Source organism: Danio rerio, chromosome 11 (assembly GCF_049306965.1).
Source record: "Danio rerio strain Tuebingen ecotype United States chromosome 11, GRCz12tu, whole genome shotgun sequence".
NCBI classification, from domain to species: domain Eukaryota; kingdom Metazoa; phylum Chordata; class Actinopteri; order Cypriniformes; family Danionidae; genus Danio; species Danio rerio.
In genome coordinates, this window is record NC_133186.1 from 45,298,999 (window position 1) to 45,323,626 (window position 24,628).

General features: G+C 35.1%; 1 protein-coding gene across 1 annotated transcript in view; it reads right to left on the reverse strand.

Moving 5' to 3' along the window:
- Window positions 1-427: 427 nt before the first annotated feature.
- eml6 (EMAP like 6) overlaps window positions 428-24,628 on the reverse strand; it is a 96,070-nt gene continuing 71,869 nt past the window's right edge. The window contains exons 28-44 of the mRNA XM_073917132.1: window positions 23,588-23,789; window positions 23,389-23,515; window positions 22,376-22,454; window positions 21,875-22,004; window positions 21,363-21,461; window positions 19,224-19,244; window positions 16,755-16,928; window positions 16,065-16,273; window positions 14,420-14,577; window positions 12,784-12,898; window positions 11,238-11,426; window positions 9,150-9,322; window positions 8,175-8,337; window positions 6,322-6,425; window positions 5,389-5,542; window positions 1,730-1,830; window positions 428-1,421 (exon numbers count right to left, since the gene is read on the reverse strand). Coding sequence (XP_073773233.1) covers window positions 1,397-1,421; window positions 1,730-1,830; window positions 5,389-5,542; window positions 6,322-6,425; window positions 8,175-8,337; window positions 9,150-9,322; window positions 11,238-11,426; window positions 12,784-12,898; window positions 14,420-14,577; window positions 16,065-16,273; window positions 16,755-16,928; window positions 19,224-19,244; window positions 21,363-21,461; window positions 21,875-22,004; window positions 22,376-22,454; window positions 23,389-23,515; window positions 23,588-23,789 — 2,223 coding nt within the window. The 3' untranslated portion in view covers window positions 428-1,396. The remainder of the gene's footprint in view (window positions 1,422-1,729; window positions 1,831-5,388; window positions 5,543-6,321; window positions 6,426-8,174; window positions 8,338-9,149; window positions 9,323-11,237; window positions 11,427-12,783; window positions 12,899-14,419; window positions 14,578-16,064; window positions 16,274-16,754; window positions 16,929-19,223; window positions 19,245-21,362; window positions 21,462-21,874; window positions 22,005-22,375; window positions 22,455-23,388; window positions 23,516-23,587; window positions 23,790-24,628) is intronic.

A 24,628-nucleotide genomic window follows, 5' to 3' on the forward strand; every position in this document is an offset into this window, starting at 1 on the left:
ATTAAACACTCCAAGTATGTTGGAGCTGGATTGGATCTAAGCTGTGCAGAGTCTGACACCCCTACTTTAATGGTTAATAATAATTTATATATGTAGCTTATAATAATGGGTTAATAACCAGGTTTCATGGTTAATAGTGAAGTAATCTAGAATTAAACACATCTGCAAGATTTTTTCCTCTACTTGAGCAGTTAGTCTATCAAACAGATCCATTTTGACATGATCATTGAATTTGTTTATTAACTATTGTTAATAATAAGGATGATTTATTTCTTTGCTTCTTCTAAACCCGTTTAACCCCTTGTTTTAAACACAGTTGTGAGATTTCCTCCTCAATTTAAACATTCATTTAGTCAAGATGATGAACAGAGAGAAACACAGCTCACCAACACTGCCATCATCTGGCGAAAGACGGAACAACGCTCCATTTCACACATGATTCTCTTTAATTATAAAAGAACAGTATTCATTCATGATCAACAATCACACAGACTTGTATTCATGCATTATTATTATCATTATAATATATCTTTCCATTAGACTGACCTCTGATCAGACGATTTACAAAAACAAGAACATACAAATGACAGATAGATCTCCATATCTGCACAATAAACAGCTGCTGTCACGTCATTGGCTACAAACGGTGCATCGCAATCTACACACACGAACACTACGCACGTTTCATACAACTTTAATATTTGGACGGCGAGTTTTTTGCAGTTTTTCATCATGGACGCCCACAGTTCCGAGACTAATTTGCATACTTCATACGTAAACACGTACATTTAAAAAATAAATATCTTAACAAAAATAGCACAGGTCAAATATAACATCTACACATTACAGTACTTAAATTCTCCTGAGTCCCATGTATTTGGATTTTTTTTATTTCTTTTTCTTTTAAACAGGAAGAGCGTTTAGTGAGCGGATATTTATGTACAAAATGGAGAAAAGACATTGAAAGAAAGAAATTGCATAATGCATGAGTTTGTAAAATAATTAGTTAAAAAAAGCTCTAAGTGGACTATGAATCCATTTAGCACCATAAATGCATCGTAATGAACAGTTCGGGGATAAAAGATCAGCAAAATGTGTCTCCAAGGCACTTCAGAATCAGAACCAAAACAAACTGAATACATTGATTTCTGAAATATTGGCATGATTTATGAGAGTAGATTTTTTGTTGTTGTTGTAAAAAGTACATGAGCGTAAACATTGCACTTCACAGAAAGGTAAAAAATAAATAGTTTCCTGGTCCAACTCAGTACTCGTCCCGGATCCATCAGGTTTTGGAGAGGAAAAACGCAGCATAACAGAAGTGCAGCATCCAGACGCTGGAGGAACGGAGAGGAAACCTGTCCGGAAACAACCAGCGGTGCAGAGAACGAATCCATCACACACATCTCCACACAAACACACTGAGAGACAGAGGAGATGTGTTACTGACGCTGAACTAGGGCTGCACAATATATAGATTTAGCATCAATATTGAAATCTGAACATTTGCAATAGACAACATCTACATTGTGGAGTCAGGATTCTAGTTTACCAGAAGCCACAGAGTAAAACATTTGCATTGGTAATTTAATTAAACACCGCTTACCCTTAAACCCAACTCTCTGTACAATCTGCATTTTTACATTTCTTAAATACTTCATTCTGTGTGATTTATGAGTCATTTTCTTCATGGATACGAAAAAAAAAGAAGATGTGGCCGTCTGCTTACCTACAGTCGTTGCCTCCTACACTGATCACATACTTGTCGTCATAAGAAAAGCGGATGTTGGTCACATGAGCAGAATGACCGAAGTAACGTTTGTGTTTGGCCTGTGAACAAATGTGTTTATATGTTACAAAGTTAATAATAAAGGGTTAAAATTGTAAATAACAAGAGCCAATAATAAAGGGTTAATAACAAGTGAATATAAAGGGTTAATAACGAGATAAGAATAAAGGGTTAACATGGTTAATAACAAGAGGTAAAAATAAAGGGTTAATAACAAGTGGTAATAATAAAGGGTTAACATGGTTAATAACAAGAGCTAATAATAAAGGGTTAACATGTTTAATAATAAAAGCTAATAGTAAAGGGTTAATAACAAGAGCGAATATAAAGGGTTAATAACAAGAGCTAATAATAAAGGGTTAACATGGTTAATAACAAGAGGTAAAAATAAAGGGTTAATAACAAGTGGTAATAATAAAGGGTTAACATGGTTAATAACAAGAGCTAATAATAAAGGGTTAACATGTTTAATAATAAAAGCTAATAGTAAAGGGTTAATAACAAGAGCGAATATAAAGGGTTAACATGGTTAATAACGAGGTAAAAATAAAAGGTTACCAACAAGAGCTAATAATAAGAGGTTAATAACAAGTGGTAATAATAAAGGGTTAACATGGTTAATACCAAGAGGTAAAAATAAAGGGTTAATAATAAAGGGTTAACATGGTTAATAGCAAGAGCTAATAATAAAGGGTTAATAACAAAGAGCTAATATAAAAGGGTTAATAACAAGAGCTATTAATAAAGGGTGAACATGGTTAATAACAAGAACTAATAAAGGGTTAACAAGAGCTAATAATAAAGGGTTAATAACAAGAGCCAATAATAAAGGGTTAATAAGAGCTAATAATAAAGGGTTCATAAAAGCTAATGATAAAAGGTTAATAACAAGAGCTAATAAAGGGTTAAAAACAAAAGCTAATAATAAAGGGTTAATAACAACAGCTAATAAAGGGTTAATAACAAGAGCAAATAATAAAGGGTTAATAACAAAAGCTAATAAAGGCTTAAAAACAAGAGCTAACATTAAAGGGGTTAAAAACAAGAGCTAATAATAAAGGGTTAACAACAATAGCTAATAATAAAGGGTTAATAACAATAGCTAATAATAAAGGGTTAATAACAAGAGCTAATTATAAAGGGTTCATAACAAGAGCTAACAACAAAGGGTTAATAACAAGAGCTAATAATTAAGGGTTAATAACAAGAGCTATTAAAGGGTTAATAAAAGCTAATAATAAAGGGTTAATAACAAAGAGCTAATATTAAAGGGTTAATAACAAGAGTGAATATAAAGGGTTAACATGGTTAATAGCAAGAGCTAATAATGGGTTAACAAGAGCTAATAATAAAGGGTTAATAACATGAGCCAATAATAAAGGGTTAATAAAAAGAGCTAATAATAAAGGGTTAATAAGAGCTGATAATAAAGGGTTAATAAAAGCTAATGATAAAGGGTTAACAAGAGCTGATAATAAAGGGTTAATAAAAGCTAATGATAAAGGGTTAATAGCAAGAGCAATGAATTATAAAGGGTTAATAACAAAAGCTAATAAAGGGTTAAAAACAAAAGCTAATAATAAATGGTTAATAAAAGCTAATAAAAGGCTAATAACAAGAGCTAATAATAAAAGGTTAATAACAAGAGCAAATAATAAAGGGTTAATAACAAGCTTAAATAAAGGGTTAATAACAAGAGCAAATAATAAAGGGTTAAGATGGTTAACAATAGGGAAAAAATTGTTATTAACCCTTTATTATTAACTCTCGTTATTAACCCTTTATTATTGGCTCTTGTTATTAACCCTTTAATATTAGCTCTTGTTATTAACCCTTTATTATTAGCTCTTGTTATTAACCCTTTAATATTAACTCTTATTAACCCTTTATTAGCTCTTGTTATTAGCCTTTTATTATTAGCACTTGTTATTAACCCTTTATTAGCTCTTGTTATTAACTCTTTATTATTAGCTCTTGTCATTAACCATGTTAACCCTTTATTATTATTGGCTCTTGTTATTAACCATGTTAACCCCTTATTAGCAGCTCTTATTAACCATGTTAACCCTTTATTAGCTCTTGTTATTAACCACGTTAACACTTTTATTATTAGCTCTTGTTATTAACCACGTTAACGATTTTAAAATTAGATCTTGTTATTAACCACGTTAACCCTTTATTATTAGCTCTTGTTATTAACCACGTTAACCCTTTATTATTAGCTCTTGTTATTAACCACGTTAACCCTTTATTATTAGCTCTTGTTATTAACCACGTTAACCCTTTATTATTAGCTCTTGTTATTAACCACGTTAACGCTTTTATTATTAGCTCTTGTTATTAACCACGTTAACCCCTAATTATTAGCTCTTGTTATTAACCACGTTAACCCTTTATTATTAGCTCTTGTTATTAACCACGTTAACCCTTAATTATTAGCTCTTGTTATTAACCACGTTAACCCTTTATTATTAGCTCTTGTTATTAACCACGTTAACTCTTTATTATTGTCTCTTGTTATTAACCACGTTAACCCTTTATTATTAGCTCGTTTTTAACTATGTTAACCCTTTACAATTAGCTCTTGATTTTAACCATGTTATCCCTTTATTATTAGCACTTGTTATTAACAATGTTAACCCTTTAATATTAACACTTATTAACTGTTAGCCTTTTAATATTAGAACTTGTTATTACCCATTATTAGCCCTCACTATTAACCATGTTATCCCTTTTATTATTTGCACTGGTTATTAACTATGTTAACCCTTGAATTTTAGCCCTCATTATTTACCATGTTAACCCTTTATTGTTAGCCCTTGTTATTAACCATGTATTTATTATTAGCTCTTGTTCATTCATTCATTTTCTTTTTCGGCTTTGTCCCTTTATGAATCTGGGGTCACCACAGCAGATTGAACCGCCTTTTAGCTCTTGTTATTAACCATAATAATCCTTCATTATAAGCCTTTTTTATTAGCCATATTAGCCTTTTACTATTAGCCCTTGCTATTAACCATGTAAACCCTTTATTGTTAGCACTTGTTGTTAACCATTTTAACATGACTAATATTGAGATCTAACAATAAAGGTGTAACATGATGGATAACATGTTCAAAAAAGAGCTTAACATGGTTAATTTATAACAAGGGCTAATAATAACATGATTAATAACAAGTGATACCAATAAAGGGTTAACCATTGATATTTAATGGGCTGATGATAAAGGGCTAACATTGTTAATAACAACTGTTAGTATTAAAAGTTAGCATGGCTAATAACAAGTGCTAATATTAAATGGGTAGTGTGATTAATAATAAAGGTTAACATAGATATTAACAAGGACGAATAATAAAGGTTTAACATGATGGACAACAAGTTCTAATTTAAATGCATATAATTAAGGGTTAATATGGTGTATAATTGATAATAAAAAGTGCTTACAATAATATGTGGTCACTAACAAGTGCTAATAAAAGGGTAGAGACGATTAATATTAAGAGCTAATATTAAATCATGGGTAATTAAAATATAACAAGGATTGTACAATATTAATAAGGATTAATGATAAGGGCTAAATATGAATAAATTTGACTTACAAATTTCTCTGAGCAGGGAAAGTCGAAGAGTTTCACGAGCCCAAAATCATCTCCTGTGACGACGTTGATGCCAGCGTGAGACACACAGGCACAGTTGACATCTGCTTTCTCTGCGTTACGAGGCCAGATTCCCAACACCTCGTCCCCCAGAACACTGCAGAGCACAGACAGCTTTACCACTGAACACTAGCTATGCTTCCCTCCACATATCTTAATGCCTTTAATTGAAATATTGCATAAAAATACGTAATGCCAAGATGTACATACATTTTGAAAATGTGCACAATAATATGGCCACACTTTAAATATCATCAACTAATGAAACCTTATTGTAATGTATTTACTAACATGAAGTAATAATGAACACACCTTGTACAGCGTTAACTGTACAAGTAACATAGTACAATAATTTACAATAGTTTAACATTTACTAATGTGTTATTAAAATCCAAATTCATGCTTGTTAACATTAGTTAATGCACCATGAGTCAACAAGAACTAAAAATGAATCACTTTATTTCCATTAACCAACATTAATGAAGTGGTCACAGTGCTTCAGTATTCCTCTTCTTCTATTATTATTCCCTCTAGAACCGTCTTCAACATCTGTCTGCGCTCACAAAGTGTGTCTCATGCCTCCAAAAGCCACCGCATTCATTGCGATTCGTCTTCTGAGACGAAACTCATTTGTTAGGGAAGAAAAACACCACAGTGGAAAATCTCAACACACTCAACTGCATTTCTCTGACGATTTTTTGCTCCAGTTTATCAGGAAGTGCTGATTTTATTCTCTTTAGCTTGTCATTGGATGGAAACACTGCTTTACTCACAAATATTTCATGCAATATTCCAGTTTTGTGCATAAATCTAAGGCGAAACTTTGGATAGAAATACTGAAGCACTGCTGTTAGTGCTGGAGATCTGACTGCTTACCTGGTCCACGACGCCCATGTGATCCTGTCCATCAGAGCCTGATCTGAGACCAGTTTACCACTGGGAACCTCATGAATCTGACGCTTATATGAACCCGTGGAGACCTGAACACACACACAAACACACAGTTTGTGTAGGAGCTGAATTATTGAAAGCTAATAAAAAAAGGCTTTACATTATTAATAACGAGAGCTAATAAAGGGTTAACACAGCTAATAATGAGGGCAAATAATAAAGGGTTAACATGGTCAAAAACAAGAGGTAATAATAAAAGGATAACATAGTCAATAACGAGAGCTAATAATAAAGTGTTAACATGGTTAATAATGAGCGCTAATAATAAAGAGTTAACATGGTCAATAACAAGGGCAAATAATTAAGGGATAACATGGTCAATAATGAGCGCTAATAATAAAGGGTTATTAATAAGAGCTAATAATAATGGGTTAACATGGTCAATAACAAGGGCTAATAATAAAGGGTTAACATGGTCAATAACGAGGGCTAATAATAAAGGGTTAACATGGTCAATAACGAGGGCTAATAATAAAGGGTTAACATGGTCAATAACGAGGGCTAATAATAAAGGGTTAACATGGTCAATAACAAGGGCAAATAATTAAGGGATAACATGGTCAATAATGAGCGCTAATAATAAAGGGTTATTAATAAGAGCTAATAATAATGGGTTAACATGGTCAATAACAAGGGCTAATAATAAAGGGTTAACATGGTCAATAACGAGGGCTAATAATAAAGGGTTAACATGGTCAATAACGAGGGCTAATAATAAAGGGTTAACATGGTCAATAACGAGGGCTAATAATAAAGGGATAACATGGTTAATAATGAGCGCTAATAATAAAGGGTTATTAACAAGAGCTAGGGTTAACATGGTCAATAATGAGGGCTAATAAAGGGTTAACATGGTCAATAATGAGGGCTAATAAAGGGTTAACATGGTCAATAATGAGGGCTAATAATAAAGGGTTAACATGGTCAATAATGAGGGCTAATAATAAAGGGTTGACATGGTCAATAATGAGGGCTAATAAAGGGTTAACATGGTCAATAATGAGGGCTAATAATAAAGGGTTAACATGGTCAATAACGAGGGCTAATAAAGGGTTAACATGGTCAATAATGAGGGCTAATAATAAAGGGTTAACATGGTCAATAATGAGGGCTAATAATAAAGGGTTGACATGGTCAATAATGAGGGCTAATAAAGGGTTAACATGGTCAATAATGAGGGCTAATAATAAAGGGATAACATGGTCAATAACGAGGGCTAATAAAGGGTTAACATGGTCAATAATGAGGGCTAATAATAAAGGGTTAACATGGTCAATAATGAGGGCTAATAAAGGGTTAACATGGTCAATAATGAGGGCTAATAATAAAGGGATAACATGGTCAATAACGAGGGCTAATAATAAAGGGTTAACATGGTCAATAATGAGGGCTAATAATAAAGGGATAACATGGTCAATAACGAGGGCTAATAATAAAGGGTTAACATGGTCAATAATGAGGGCTAATAAAGGGTTAACATGGTCAATAATGAGGGCTAATAATAAAGGGTTAATAACAAGAGCTAATAATAAAGGGTCAACATGATTAATAACGAGGGCTAATATTAAAGAGTTAACATGGTCAATAAGTGCTGGAAATATGCTTGAATGTTTTAATTAAATAATTTCATTTAATACAGTACATGATAGTAATTAAATGTTGGGCTTGAGATAAACATGTGGTATGTGGTAGTCAACATTTAAAATGGAAACCTTTTGTCAAAGTCTTATAACGTTTCCTTTTAGTGCTAAAATAGAGAGCAAACGAATGATTTGCACCTCGATGTATTTGCTGTCGGCAGAGAAGTCCAGCTGGATGACGAACCCAGGAATATCTTTACAGTATCCGATGCGGTTGAGCGACGGGCCGAGAGTGAGATCGTAGAAATCCACAGCAGACTCCACCGAGCCGACGGCCAGCAGACGGTTATCAGAACTGAACCTGTGTGCAGAACTACAGTCATCATCATACAGTCTAGTTTTTTCATCACTGATTTCAACTGCAGACTTTTTACAATCATATTCTGTGATGTGTTTCAAAGTTAAAAAACAGAACTTTTATTTTGATAAAAAAACAAGCTTTTATTTTGAAGTGCTTCAATGTTGACGACCAAATTATTTTTTCATCACAGATTTTCCAATTTGATTTCCAATTCTTTTAATTTTATTTTAAACTACTTTTAATTTGTTTACTAAAGTCCTTCAGATTGTATAGTTTTAGCATATAACGCAAAAACAGAATGATTTGATTTCAGCTTTGTGAAATTACGCTACATAAAAACACCTTTAGAACACAAAAACAGTAGAGGGGGTGAATAAAAATGTAAATTCAGTCTTTTTAAAGTAGGTGGCGCTTACAGGAACGACTGTTTTATTGGTTAGTGCTGTAAACAAAGCATCTGTGCTGAAATTTCACAGGAAATAATCATTCTGTCTGTGCTCCCAAAGAGCGTCTCATGCCTCCAAATGTTTCATCTTCGTCTTCTGAGGCGCGACTCATTTATTAGAGAAGAAAAAACAACACAGTGGCAAATCCCAATGAACGCAACTGCATTTCTCTTAGCATTATTTGCTCCAGTTTATCAATATTCAGTTTTGTACATGAATCTAATTCACATCTTTGGATGGGAAGAAAGCTAATGACTCATAACTGATCAATTATTTTCCAAAATTCAAGATTGTTGTGTTTAACGTTGACTCAGTTATGATTTCTGGTTTTCTTTTGTGCATGTGTATGTCGGTGTGTTTTCTGACCGTATGTCCTGGATGGCCACACTGCGGTCTCTCTTCTTGCCCCATACAGTCAGTGAATTGACCAGCAGCACGATGAACTCTCCATTCTCCATCCCAATAGACACCATTTCTCCATTCGGGCTGTACGCCGTGCACTTCGCCGGGTGACCCAGACTCACTTTATTCAAAAGTTTCTGAAAGACAAAAATAATGCACAGGACATTAATATGTGACCCCTGACCACAAAACTTTGTATTGATGTATGGCTCATTAGAACAATATTTGGCAGAGATACAACTATTTAAAAATCTGAAATCTGAGGGTGCAAAAAAAACTTTAATTTTGAGAAAATCCCTTTTAATTTTGTCTGAATAAAGTGCTTATATATAGTGGTACATTTATAATTTATCTTCCTGGAAAATTATATTTTTACTCAATATCTCCCATGTCATAGAAACAGCCTTCTTTCATCTGAGAAACATTGCTAAACTAAGAAGCACGCTATCTATCGCAGATGCAAAGAAGCTAGCTCATGCTTTTATGACCTCTAGATTAGATTACTGTATCGCTCTGTTCCCTGGTTGCCCAGTATCCTCTATTAATAAACTTCAGTTACTGCTAAATGCAGCTGCCAGAGTTATTATCCCCCTTACACTGGCTGCCTGTTAAGTTCTGTATTGATCATAAAATATTGCTTCTTACCCATAAAGCTTTAAATCATCTAGCTCCTGTTTATCTGACCAATCTTTTGTCTTGCTACAATTTAACTCGCTCGTTAAGATCTCAAAATTCAGGGCTTCTGGTTGTACCCAAAATAGCAAAGTCCACTAAAGGAGGTTGAGTGTTCTCATATATGGCTCCTAAACTCTGGATTGGTCTTTCTGAAAATGTCACAGGCTCAGACAGTTCAGTAAAAGGAAATATCATCTGAAGACTGTGGACTCCTCTGATAAATACTTTAATAATACTGTAACAAACTCAGGTAGCTTGACACACATTTTCTTTCGTAACATTCTTTTACATTATTTCTTTACTAAGTAATAATTTATTTACTTTAGCTTTCCAAAAAAACTGTTTCATTTTATTTACAGGATTCTTTGTTGAATCCCACCGGCTCTTTAAGATCTGAAAACTCAGGGCTTCTTGTAATACCCAGAATAGCAAAGTCCACTAAAGGAGGTCGAGTCTTCTCATATATGGCTCCTAAACTCTGGATTAGTCTTCCTGAAAATGTCAGAGGCTCAGACAGTTCAGTAAAAGGAAATATCATCTGAACTTTTCTAAAGACTATGGATTCCTCTGATAAATACTTTAATAATATTTTAACAAACTCATGAAGTTTGATACATTGTTTTTTTATAACAATCTTTTGCATATTTCTTTACTCTGTAATATTTTTTACTCACTTTTAATATATCAAAAATAGTTTGTTTCATTTTATTTACATGATTCTTTGTTGAATATATATACATGGCGGGATTACTGTAATGCTCTGTTCGCTGGTTGCTCAGCATCGTCTATTAATAAACTTCAACTAGTACAAAATGCAGCTGCCAGAGTTCTTACCAGGTCTAGAAAATATGATCATATCACCCCAATTTTATCCTCCTTACACTGGCTGCCTGTTAAGTTTCATATTGAATTTTAAATATTGCTTCTTACCTATAAACCTTTAAAAGATCTAGCTCCTGTTTATCTAACCAACCTTCTGTCTCGCTACAATCCAACCCGCTCTTAAAGATTTTAAAACTCAAGGCTTCTGGTAGTACCTAAAATAGCAAAGTCCACTAAAGGAGGTCGAGCCTTCTCATATATGGCTCCTAAACTCTAGTTTAGCCTTTCTGATCATATTCAAGGCTCAGATAGTTCAGTTAAAGAAAACATCATCTGAACTTTTCTGAAGACTATTGATCCCTCTGATAAATACTTTAATAAAAGCTTCAGAATCTTAAACTGTAACAAAATCACAAAGTTTTTTATTCACTTTAAGTATGTCAGAAAAACTGTTTATTTAATTTTATTTAAAGGATTCTTTATTGAATATATAAATGAAAAGAAGTGCATCTCCTTAAATCAAACCGTGTGTAACATTATAAATCAGTTCATCACCTTATCTGCGAGGTCCCAGAAGCGGATGGTTCCATCATCGCTGGCTGAGATGAAGACGTCTTTGGAGGGATGTGTGGCCAGACCCCAGATCCGTCCCTGTGTGTGTCCGTTTATGATGGTGTTTGAGGCTGCGTTCTTCTCTCCCACCTCCATGATCTCTCCATCCTTCGTCCCCACCAGGATCTTCCCCTATATATCCAACAAAAGAGCATCAAATTACTGAACTCACACTTTTCTTTAACATATACTTGGATTCGGAGGCTGATAGCATAAATAAAATATGATCACTCCTTTTTCTGCACGATTTTGCGGATGCATCGGGCACTTTACTTAAACTCCATCTTGCAAGGACTCAGTTAGGAAAGGAATGTTTACCTGTGAATGTACCACACAATCATGTTGCACTACTTGTTTTCTTCAACCTTTAATACGTCTTTTGCACAATATTGTTCTGTCTTATGTAAAAGTACTAGTACAGCCTGTCTTAGGTTATGTATGTGTATAGTTAACTATTCATAGTATATAAATATAGTCAGCATAGTTAAATTACTGCTCCGCTATGTAATGTATAGGTTTAAAATAGCTCTTACGTCCAATGTTGTGTTTATATTAATGATTATGTTTATTTAGTTAGCACCGTGATCATGCGAGACACAACATTTTGTTCCACTGTATGTCCACACATGTAGAGGAATAACAATAAATGCTACTGACGAAAATTTGTTTCGTCCTTGGTATAATAGTTTTTCCTTTGTAACTGTGTCTGGTCATGAGTAAAAATGTTTTTCAAAATGTAAATTTGTCTCGAGCTTCAGAATCTCACAAAGTTTTTTATTTACTTTAAGTACGTCAAGTACGTTTGTTTTATTTAATTTAATATATTTTTTAAATTTGTTTTGTCCTTGGTAAAATTCTGGTGATGGGTAAAAATGTTTTTCAAAATTTAAATTTGTCTCGAGCTTTGTAAAAGTGTTTCACACTCTGTGATGTTGTTTTGCACTTCCCGGCCACCGTAGGAAGCCAGTGAAGGGAGGCTGAAATTGGTGAAGTATGAGCATGGATTTCGGTGCCTGTTAAAAGTCTTCAATTTGAACCAACTGCAACCGTGCCACTGAAGATTGAGGGAGACCAACACATAAGGAATTACGATAGTCTAGTCTTGATGTGATAAAAGATTAAAGATTTACCTTTTCACATTCTGACTCCACTGCCTGATTATTAAACTGTTTAAATAACTTTAATTAAATGAAATATTCTCAAGAATAAAACACGCTGTGTTCTTTGGTCTCTACTCTCTAGTACTTGCATTGTGATGATATTATATTGTCATTCTGGCATTATGTAATGAGTGGCGTAAAATAATATCGTTCATCGCGATGTATTTTGGTGCAATATATCGCATAATATAAAATAGATATGGTGACAGGCCTACTTATTTATACCCGCTGTATCCACAGAGTTTTTTTTTGGTCAATATCACACACTGTCACTCAGCAGGGCTGTTTTTTTGATGCTCTGAATATAAATGAGTGGTTTATAAACTGACCTTTCCTCTGCACACTGATCTGACGATCTCGACAGGAAGTCCAGTCTCCAGCTGAAACGCCCTGCATCTCTTCATTTCCTGATCCCACAGTTTCACCGCGCCGCCCTCTTTAGTCCTGAACACACATCATAATCACATTTATGAAGCGCAGAGAAAGAGAGCATGCTCAGAAAATAAGACATGCCGAATGATTGATATTTATTTATATAATTGTTTCAATATGACGCATTTGGGGCGTCACAGTGGTGCAGTAGGTAGTGCTGTCGCCTCACAGCAAGAAGGTTGCTGGTTCTAGCCTCGGCTCGGTCAGTTGGCATTTCTGTGTGGAGTTTGCATGTTCTCCCCGCATTCGCGTGGGTTTCCTCTGGGTGCTCCGATTCCCCCACAGTCCAAACACATGTGGTACAGGTGAATTGGGTAGGCTAAATTGTCTGTAGTGTGTGTGTGAATGAGAGTGTATGAGTGTTCCCCAGTGATGGGTTGCGGCTGGAAGGGCATCCGCTGCATAAAAACATATGCTGGATAATTTGGCGGTTCATTCCACTGTGGCGACCCCAGATTAATAGGGATTAAGCCAAAAAGAAAATGAATGAATGATGCATTTGACACTGCTTTAGTTTTGGAATATGAGACAATAGTTTTGCCTTTGAACAAAAAAAGGAAACCAGAGTTGTAAGATATAAACTGAGATGCAAGATAAAGTTTGTATTGCCAATTAATAAAATATATTCTGAATTTTGAAGGGAAAAAAGGAAGAATATAGGCATGGAATACTGTGGAAAAAGCTAAACAAACATATTAAAAAGATTCTTTAAAGGAAATAATTGAAAAAAAAAAAGTTTCACCACCACCACCACCAGCAGCCTGAACCACTGATACAAGGCAGGATGGATCCATGCTTTCATGCTGTTAAGGCCAAATTCTGACCCGACCATCTGAATGTGTCAGCAGAAATGGAGACTCATCAGAGCAGGCAACGTTTCTCCAATCTTCTATTGTCCAGTTTTGGTGAGCCTGTGTGAATTGTAGCCTCAGAATCCTGTTCTTAGCTGACATGAGCGGCACCCGGTGTGGTCTTCTGCTACTGTAGCCTCAAGGTTGGACGTGTTGTGTGTTCAGAGATGCTCTTCTGCAGAGCTCGGTTGTAACGAGTGCTTATTTGAGTTACTGTTGCCTTTCTATCAGCTGGAGCCAGTCTGGCCATTCTCCTCTGGCATCAACAAGGCATTTGCGCCCACAGAACTGCCGCTCACTGGATATTTCCTCTTTGTCAGACCATTCTCTGTAAACCCTAGAGATGGTTGTGCGTGAAAATCCCAGTAGATCAGCAGTTTCTGAAATACTCAGACCAACCCGTCTGGCACCAACAACCATGCCACATTCAAAGTCACTTAAATCCCCTTTCTTCCCCATTCTGATGCTCGCTTTGAACTGCAGCAGATCCTCTTGACCATGTCTACATGCCTAAATGCATATGTATGTATGTATGTGAGTGTATGTTTTGTGTGTGTGAGTTTCTGTATGTACTGTGTGTGTATGTATGTGTGTGTGTGTGTCAGAGTGTGTATTTATGTACATGTGTGTATGTCAGTTTGAGTGTGTACATCTGTGTGTGGGTGTGTGTGTATGCACTTACGGTCTCTCTTTTCCTCCAGTGACGATGAGTCCGTCTCTGAGTGTGGTGTACATGGTGAACACGGGGCCAGTGTGAGCTTTAGCCACCACACGCACCAGAAAGTGTTCCCGCCACACAAACACATCGCCGTTTATGGCGCCGGTGAACGTCAGGTTATTCTGATATCACACACACACACAACAGAAAAACATAGTTGCACATTATTTGCTTAATTCTACCACATGTCGATACCACTATATATACCTGAAGACACTGTATACACACTTCTTAGGGAGAGGAACCATGAGGTAAAGCACTTCTCACCAAAATAGTGATCATTTTTATTAGAATTTTTTTTTATTTAAAAGAGGGTGGCACAGTGGTGTCGAGCCCCGTTTGAGTCCCGGCTGGGTCAGTAGCCATTTCTGTGTGGAGTTTGCATGTTCTCCCCGTGTTGGCGTGGTTTTTCCTCCCCACAGTCCAAACACATGCGCTATAGGGGAATACGGTAGGCTAAATTGGCCGTAGTGTATGTGTGTGAATGTGTATGGATGTTTCCCAGTGATAGGTTGCAGCTGGAAGAGCATCCGCTGTGTAAAACATATGCAGAAAAAGTTGGCGATTCATTCCGCTGTGGTGACCTCTGATAAATAATAAAGCCAAAACTAAGCCGAAATTAAAATTAATGAATTAATTAATTTATTATATATACTTATAATAATTATTCACTCATTCATTTTCCTCCAGCTTTGTCTCTTATTACACAGCGGAATGAACCGCCAACTATTCCAGCATATGTTTTATGCAGCGGATGCCCTTCCGTACTGGGAAACACCTTTACACACTCCTTCTAACACACACCCACACACACTCACACACACTATGCCCAATTAAGTTTATTAATTCCCATATAGTGCATGTGTTTGGACCGGAGCACCAAGAGGAAACCCACACCAACGGAGGGAGAGCATGCAAACTCCACACAGAAATGCCAACTGACCCAGCTGGGACTCAAACTAGTGACCTTCTTGCTGTGAGGCCACAACGCTAACTACTGAACCACCGTGCCGCCCTTACTGTAATTACTATAGTAAACTACAAGAAGCATGAGTAACTGCCACCTTAATATAAAGTGTTATCAAACATGATATTAATCTAAACCACTAAATTGCCTCCATTGTTCTGGTAAGCAAAACAATGAAGGATTGGAAATATTCCTGTCATCAGTTTACACTTCTTTTTAAAGGTGAAGAGCTTAGAAATGTTCCTTTTTTTGTTCGATGATGTAATCTCAGCTGAAATATGAAGAAAGGGCGGGGCATATAGAGTAGCCCCTCCTCTTATAAAACAGCCAATAGCACTTTGTTTTCTCACAGCTCTTCCAGTGAGAGTGCTTGAGCTCAAGTGCATCATATGAAAAGCCAATGGGAAGAAGGGGGCGGGGCATGACAGACTAGAGAGTATTTGATTGGTCAGAAGATTTGATGAAAAAATGAGAAAACACTGATCCAGTTAGCAAGCTTTACATGTTTATCTCATATCTTCTGAACATGATTTCTAGGTTATAGATATCCCTAAAACTACCATTTAAAATATTTCATTTTAATGTCACAGGACATTCTTTAAATGATATTCTGCCATATATGAATAATTATGAGAGACTCACAGCTCCAAATGCCACTGAGAGCATGGTCTGCATGCGTCCGTCCTCCACCGCTCCGATCACTCCTTTCTTATACAGCAGAGATCCTCCAACCAGCGTCCAGAACTTGATGTGTTTGATTCCCACCGACACGAACTGAGTGTCTGAATCAGGTCTGAACTCCACCACGAAGATCCTGTCTGTGTGACCACCTTTACTGCAAACCCTGGAGCCTGACAACACAGCAGTAGCGCATTAATATCACTCTCACACAAATATACACACACAAATCTGGCTGTTGTTGACTAGTATGTATGTTTTTATTTATTTTATTATTTGTTTTTTTGCTTGGTGATTTTTTTTTTTAACATTTAAAGGCTTAACTAGGGTGATTAGGGTAAAGTTAGAGTAATTTGGCAAGTCATTGTATAACAGTGGTTTGTTCTGGAGACAATCCAAAACAAATATTGCTTAAAGGGGGCGAATAATATTGACCTTAAATTGGTATTAAAAAAATTAAAGCTGCTTTTATTTTAGCCGAAATAAAACAAATAAGACTTTCTCCAGAAGAAAAAATATTATAGGAAATACTGTGAAAATTTCCTGAATCTGTTCAACATCATTTGGGAACTATTTGAAAAAGAAATTCACAAGAAGGCAAATATTTCTGACTTCAACCGTATATATTGATAAATGACTCAGAATGGGTCAGACCTTCCTGCCACCTCCACACAGTGATGGTGTGTTCTGGATCCACTCCCACAGACAGCAGCAGTTTCCCCGTGGCGCTGAAGTTGACGTATCCGATGCCTTTAGCATGAGCGCAGCGCAGCACAGACATTGTCTGTTTACTCATGGCGTCCCACACATGTATGGACGGTGCAAGGCCTGCAGACATGCGCACACACACACACTGACATCAGGACCAGCAGCACTTAAACTCTTAACTCATAGAATCAGGTTTATTAGAACACACGGACTATGCATATTTTGCACAAACACACACACATTTATATTTTTTCTCTCTTTTATTTGATAATTAATGTAAGATATTGGAATTAAAAGTTTTATTGAACAACACATTTCCTTTTAATGCAATACAAATATTCACATTTACCTGTTAAAACATCTGTATAATTGCATAAATATATGCAGGAATGATTTTGACTCATTTATTTGTGCATAATGAATGTATAAATATTTAAACCAAAGACACTGTTAGCAAAACTACACTGAAAAACACTTTAAATTATTACATTTATATCCTATTATTTCTGCCATAAAAATCTTGCTATTTTCCACATTTTGAGTAATTAAAAAATAAAACAACAGTTTAATATTATCATATGATGAAGGTTGAATGATACTCAGGCTTTTTTAGAAGGACAGAGGAAACACATGTCAAGGTTTTTTTTTTCTAGCACTTAAGGAGGGAATAATCAAGAATAATCAAGCCAATGAGGATTCATGGATGCAAACATCGCAGAGAGAAGAGTTTTTTTTTTTTTTACAGAAATTAGGAAATTAAAAATAAATCGTGTTAATACTCATTAATTTCAGTTAAAGCCTTTGTGACCAGGGCTGTCAGAGAACAAGAGTCATATTTATATACACTTTTTCTCATCAAGATGTATTAATTTTTTTGTTGTTGTTAATATTACTATTCTTTTTTAACCAAAATTACAGTTTACAATAAGGAAAAATAATACACACACACACACACACACACACACACACACACACACACACACACACACACACATATATATATATATATATATATTTTATGAGAAAACATTCATTTAAGATTAAAAATAAGATATTTTCATGTATTTTTTATAGTTTGTTTTAGTCTTGTTTTATATATACATTTTATAAAGAAAGTAATTAATGATGAATGGAAGGAAGGAAATAATTAATGAAAGAAGCAAATTAAGAAGAAAGGAAGGAAATAAAGAAAGGAAGAAAGGAGGGAAGGAAGGAAAGAAAAGTAAGGAAAAGAGAAAGGAGGAAAGACAAGTAAGAAGGAATGAAGAAAGGAAGGAAGGAAGGAAGGAAGGAAGAAAGGAAAATGAGGAAATAATTAAGAAAGGAAAGAAGGAAAAAAGGTAGGAAGGAAGGAAAGCAAGGAATGAAGAAAGGAAGGAAGGAGGAAGGAGGAAAGGAAGGATATAAAGAAGGAAAAGAAAGTAATGAAAAAGGAAAGGAGGGAAAGAAGGTAGAAAGGAGGGAAATATTGAAGGAAGTAAGGAATGAAGCAAAGGAGGGAAGAAATGAAGGAAGGAAGTAGAGAGGGAAGGAAGGAAATAAGGAAGGTAGGAATGAAGGAAGGAATGAATGAAGAAAAGGAAGGAAGAAAGGGAGGAAGGAAGGAACGAAAGAAAAGGAAAAAAATGAAGAAAGGAAGAAAGCAGAGAAGGAAGGAAAGAAGGAACAAAGGAAAAGAGAAAGGAGAAAAGGGAGGTGGGAAGAAAGGAAAAATGAAGGAAGGAAGAAAAGAGGAAAGGAAGGAAATAAGAAGGTAGGAATGAAGGAAGGAAGGAAAGATGAAAAGCAAGGAAGAAATGAACGGAGGATGGAAGTAAGGAAGAAAGGAAAGACAAGGAAAAAATGAAGAAAGGAGAGAAGGAAGGAAATGCGGAAGGAAGAAAGGAAAGAAATAATGAATGAAGAAAAGGAAGGAAGAAATGGAGGAAGCAAGGAAGGAAGGAAGGAAGAAAATAAGGAAAGAAGGAAAGGAGAAAGGAAGGAAGGATATTAGGAAGAAAGGAAATAATAAAGGAAGGAAAGAAGAAAGGAAGAAATGAAAGTAAGGAAAAGGGAAAGGAGAAAAGGAAGGAAGTAATGAAAGAAAGAAGGGAAGAAAGAAAGAAAGAAAGAAAAGTAAGGAAAATGGGAAAGCAAGGAAGGAAGGAATAAGTGGAGGAAGGAAGAAATACAGTAAAGGAATAGAAAGGAAGAAAGAGAAAAAGAAGAAAAAGAAAATGAGGAAAGAGGAAAGGTAAGAAGGAAGTAAGGTAAGAAGGAAATAATAAGGGAAAGTCTGGGCTACAGAGGGGGTGTTTGTGTGATGTTCTGCTTTGTAACTCTGCAGATGTTCTTCATGCTCAAACACACACTTGATCATGTAAAACAAGAGCAGAGCAAAAGCCAATAATGCAGATGAGCTCTCTGCTGTCCTACCTGGCAGATCGGTGATGTCGCCTGTGTGTTGATGAGGGATGACACAGTGATCAACAAAAATGAGAGAAGCTGCTCTTAGTGCCAAAGCAGAATTATGTGCAGATTCAAATCATTAGCAAAACAAAATACAAACATAAACAAACACAAGCAGACCTGTTACTGACACAAAATCAAGCAGTGCACGCCGAGAGAAGCAAACACAAAAGATGATGAAAGTGACTGAGCATGCAAAGAAAATGAAGGAATAAAGAAAGTAAGGAAGGAAGGAAGGAAGGAAGGAAGGAAGGAACGAGGGGAAGGAAGGAATGAAGAAAGAAAAAGAAAGGAATGAAACAAAATGAAGGAATGAAAAGAAATAAAATAAATGAAGGAAGGAAGGAAATGGAAGGAAATGGAAGAAAGGAAGGAAGGAAGGAAGGAAGGAAGGAAGGAAGGAAGGGAAAAAAGAAAAGAAATGAAGGAAAAGAAAGAAAAAGAAATGAAGGAATTAGAGAAATAGAAAGGAAGGAAGGAAGGAAGGAAGGAAGGAAGGAAGGAAGGAAGGAAGGAAGGAAGGAAAGTAAGAAGGAAGGAAGGAAGGAAGGCAGGAAGGAAATAAAAGGAATGAAACAAAATGAAGGAATGAAAAGAAATGAAATAAAGGAAGGAATAAAGGAAGGAAGGAAATAAAAGGAAAAGGAAGAAAGAAAGGAAATAAGCAAGGAAGGAAGGAAGGAAGGAAGGAAGAAAAGGCAATGAAGGAAGAAAAAAAAGAAAATTAATGAAGGAAAAGAAATAAAAAGAAATGAAGGAATTAGAGAAATAGAAAGGAACGAAGAAAGGAAAATGGAAGGAAAATGAAAGAAGGAAGTAAGGATGGAAAGAGAAAAGGGAATGAAAAAAAGGAATGAGAAAATGAATGAAGGAAAAGAAATGAAATAAAGGAAGGAATAAAGGAAGGAAGGAAATTAAAGGAAAAGGAAGGAAGGAAGGAGGAAGGAAGGAAGGAAGGAAGGAAGGAAAAGCAATGAAGGAAGGAAATAAAAAGAAAATGAATGAAGGAAAGGAAAGAAAAAGAAATGAAGGAATTAGAGAAATAGAAAGTAAGGAAGGAAGGAAAGAAGGAAGGAAGATGGAAGGAAAATGGAAGGAAAGGGAAAGAAGGAAGGAAGGAAGGGAAGGAAAAATGAGGGAATGAAAAAAAAGGAATGAAGGAAAAGAAATGTAGGAAAAGAAAGAAAAAGAAATGAAGGAATTAGAGAAATACAAAGGAAGGAAGGAAGGAAAATAAATAAAGGAAGGAAAATGAAGGAATGAAATGGAATGAAGAAAAAGAAATGATGAAAGGAAGGAAAGAATGAAGGAAGGAAGGGAAAAAGAGGGAAGGAAAATAAAGGAATGAATGAAGGAAAAGAAAGAAAAAAATGAAGGAATTAGAGAAACAGAAATGAAAGGAAGGAAGGCAGGAAGGAAGGAATGAAGGAAGAAAAGAAGAAAGGAAAATACATGAGAGAAGGAAGGAAAATAAAGGTAGGAAATGGGATGAAGGAAAAGAAATTAAGAAAGGAAGGAAAGAATAAAGGAAAAGAAATAAAGGAAAAGAAAGAAAAAGAAATAAAGGAAGGATGAAAGGAAATTAAGAAATAGAAAGGAAGGAAGGGAAGAGGGAGGGAGGGAAAATAAATTAAGAAAAGAAAATGAAGGAAATTTAATAAAGAATGGAAAAAAAGAGGGAAGGAAAAGAAATAAAGAAAAAGGAAGGAAAAGAAATGAAGGAAGAAAAATAAAAGGAGATAGGAAAATGAATAAAGGAAATTGAGTGAAGAAAAAGAAACGAAGGAAGGAAAAGAAATGAAGGAAAAAAAGCAAAAGAAATGAAGGAAGGAAAAGAAATGAAGGAAAAAAAGCAAAAGAAATGAAGGAGGGAAAATATAAAGGAAGGAAAAGAAATGAAGAAAAAGAAATGAAGGAAAGAAAGAAGGACTTAAGTAAGGAAGATTCTAATTATTAGCAAAATCACACAAGCAGGCCTGATATGAACAGAAAATCAAGCAGTGCAGCAGGAAGAAGCGAAGGCAGAAGCCAGTGAGAGTGACTGAGATGCAGAGAGATGTGGAGGAGTGAACACTGAACACTGAACTGTAAATGTGACACACTGACCGATCTGACCCGTGGCGATGATGTTCTGGTATTTGGGATGTTGGTTGACGGTCAGGCAGAGGATGTCGTCCGTGTGCTCCAGATAAAAGCTCTGAGTACCTGCAAACCACAAAAAACAGCGACAATTTATTTCAGTGTTTTTGACTTTTAAATGACAAGTGTTCTTATAATTTAAGCTTAGAAGGAGTTATAGCTTGTTCTGATCTTATTGTTCTGCAATGCCCTTTGATACACTTTTTAAGAAAATGAAGGAAGGAAAAAAAGAAAGAAAAAAAACTTTTAAAAAAAGAAATCAAAAAAAATAAATAAGCAAATAAATACATCAAAGTGATAAAAATGATTATTTTTCTGAAACACAAGCGCAGTTGCAGTTCCACCTGTAGCCTCTAGAGGTCAGCAGCAGCTCAAACCTGACTTGGAATCAGATTGGCTTGTAGAAGACACGCCCACAAATATATAAAATCAAGCCAGTCTGCAAGAAAACCAGCAGCTGTGCAGTAATGAGGGTTTACCAGCAGAGAGGCTGTGGATGACAGCAGCAGCAGCCGTGTGGAAGATGATGTCGGCTCCATCATTGAGGTAGTGAAGGTTGTTTCGACAATCAAATCCTCTGTATCCAAACACATGGTCCAGAGAGAGCTCCTGAAAACACACACAGGCATGCACGCACACACACAGACAAACACACACACAAACAAACAAACAAAAACAAGCATGCACACACAAATACATGCAAGCACATACAATCACACAGACATGAGCACTCACAAACACACACAAACGTATGCACACACAGGCATACATAAAAATGTACATGGCCACAAACACACACAGACACATGCACATAAACGCAAACATGCACACACACACACAAACAAACAAAAAAAAAACAAACAAATGTCCACACACACACAAATTTGTTTTTGTGAATTGTGGGGACATTCCAAAGGTTTCCATTGTTTAAACACTGTACTGTAATTTATGCTTTACTGTAATTTATAGTTTAAACACACCTCCACCGTCTTCTTCTTCTTGGTGATGTTGTTCTTGACCAGTTTGTCAGGTAACGGTGCGGCTCGACTCACTGGAGGTCTGCAGGAAAAATAACTATTATCATTACACTGACAGAAAAGGACTGTCCTTTTCAAATTATATATTATACAATATCATTAAACATTATTACAATATACTATAATTACATTATATTATATTATATTGTTATACTATACTATAATATTATATTATATTATATTATATTATATTATACTATATTATATTATATTATATTAAATTATATTAGATTAAATTATACTATATTATATATTATATTATATTATATATTATATTATATATTATATTATTATACTGTATTATTATATTATTATATTATATTATATATTATTATATTATATTATTATATTATTTTATTATATTATATTATATTATATTATATTATATTATACTAAATTATATTATTATATATTATTATATTATTATATTTATTATATTATATTATATTATTATACTATATTATTATATTATATTATTATTTTATATATTATTATATTCTATATTCTATTCTAATCTATTATATTATTATATTATATTATATTATTATACTATATTCTTATATTATATTATATATTATTATATTATATTATAATATAATATTATATTCTTATATTATATTATATTATATTATTATATTATATATTATTATATTATATATTATTTATTCTATTCTATTATATTATATTATATTATTATATATTATTATATTATATTATTATATTATATATTATTATATGAACATGTTAGCAGCATGCTAAAACATGGTAATACATAGATAGCATTGTGGTATTTTATAACATGCTATTAAATGTCTAAACAGCAAACTAACACACTAGCAATGTGCTAACACATTGTTTTCCAACAAACAGCAACCACTAAAATATGCTAGCAATATGCTAAAACATGCTAATAAAAAGATAGCATTGTGGTAAACATGCTTAAAAGTATTGTTTACCGTTCATCCACCAGTATCTCCTTCTGCTGTTGGTGTGGCTTTACTCCAGTCATCTGTCTTATACTAACAGCATAGATCTTTGTTGTGTAATCCATGTTTTTTTCCCGAGCGACGTCACTGTCGTACCCTAAACACACAGACGTTTGTCAAATAAATGTAGAACACTACATTTCATCCAATAAACCAAAGCAAACCTCACCTCCGTCCTCTTCAGCGTCATCATCCGACTCCTCACTGTCCACTACTTTGCTCTCGCGTGGACCAATCCCCTCCCTCGCCCAGATCATGAGGGCTGTGTCGGCTCCACCCACCGACAGCAGCATAGCATCATCATTGGACCATCGCACATTCGTCACATTGGCACTGTGGGCCACGTACTTCTTGAACTTGGCAAATTGACCCTGTATTAAGCAAAAAGCATCACGCTCAGTTGATTATTAATTATTAAATGATAAATTATAATAGTTTTGAGTGTTAAACACAGGCTTTAAATAGGATTATTGCACTACTGTTCAAATGTTTGGGGGTTTTATTAGTCCTGGGCAAAGGTTAATCATGATTGATCGCATCCAAAATCAAAATTTGTTTTGACATTATATGTGTGTATTATACACACTCACCGGCCACTTTATTAGGTACACCTGTCCAACTGCTTGTTATTGCAAATTTCTAATCAGCCAATCACATGGCAGCAACTCAATGCATTTAGGCATGTAGACATGATCAAAACGATCTGCTGCAGTTCAAAGCGAGCATCAGAATGGGGAAGAAAGGGGATTTAAGTGACTTTGAACGTGGCATGGTTGTTGGTGTCAGACGGGCTGGTCTGAGTATTTCAGAAACTGCTGATCTGCTGGGATTTTCACGCACATTCATTCATTTTCTTGTTGGCTTAGTCCGTTCATTAATCTGGGGTCGCCACAGCGGAATGAACCGCCAACTTATCCAGCAAGTTTTTACGCAGCGGATGCCCTTCCAGCCGCAACCCATCTCTGGGAAACATCCACACACACACTCTGAGAATTTAGCCTACCCAATTCACCTGTACCGCATGTCTTTGGACTGTGGGGGAAACTGGAGCACCCGGAGGAAACCCATGCGAACGCAGGGAGAACATGCAAACTCCACACAGAAACGCCAACTGAGCCGAAGCTCAAACCAGCTACACAGCGACCTTTTTTGCTGTGAAGTGACATCACTACCTACTGCGCTACTGCTTCGCCTAATTTTAAATTAACCA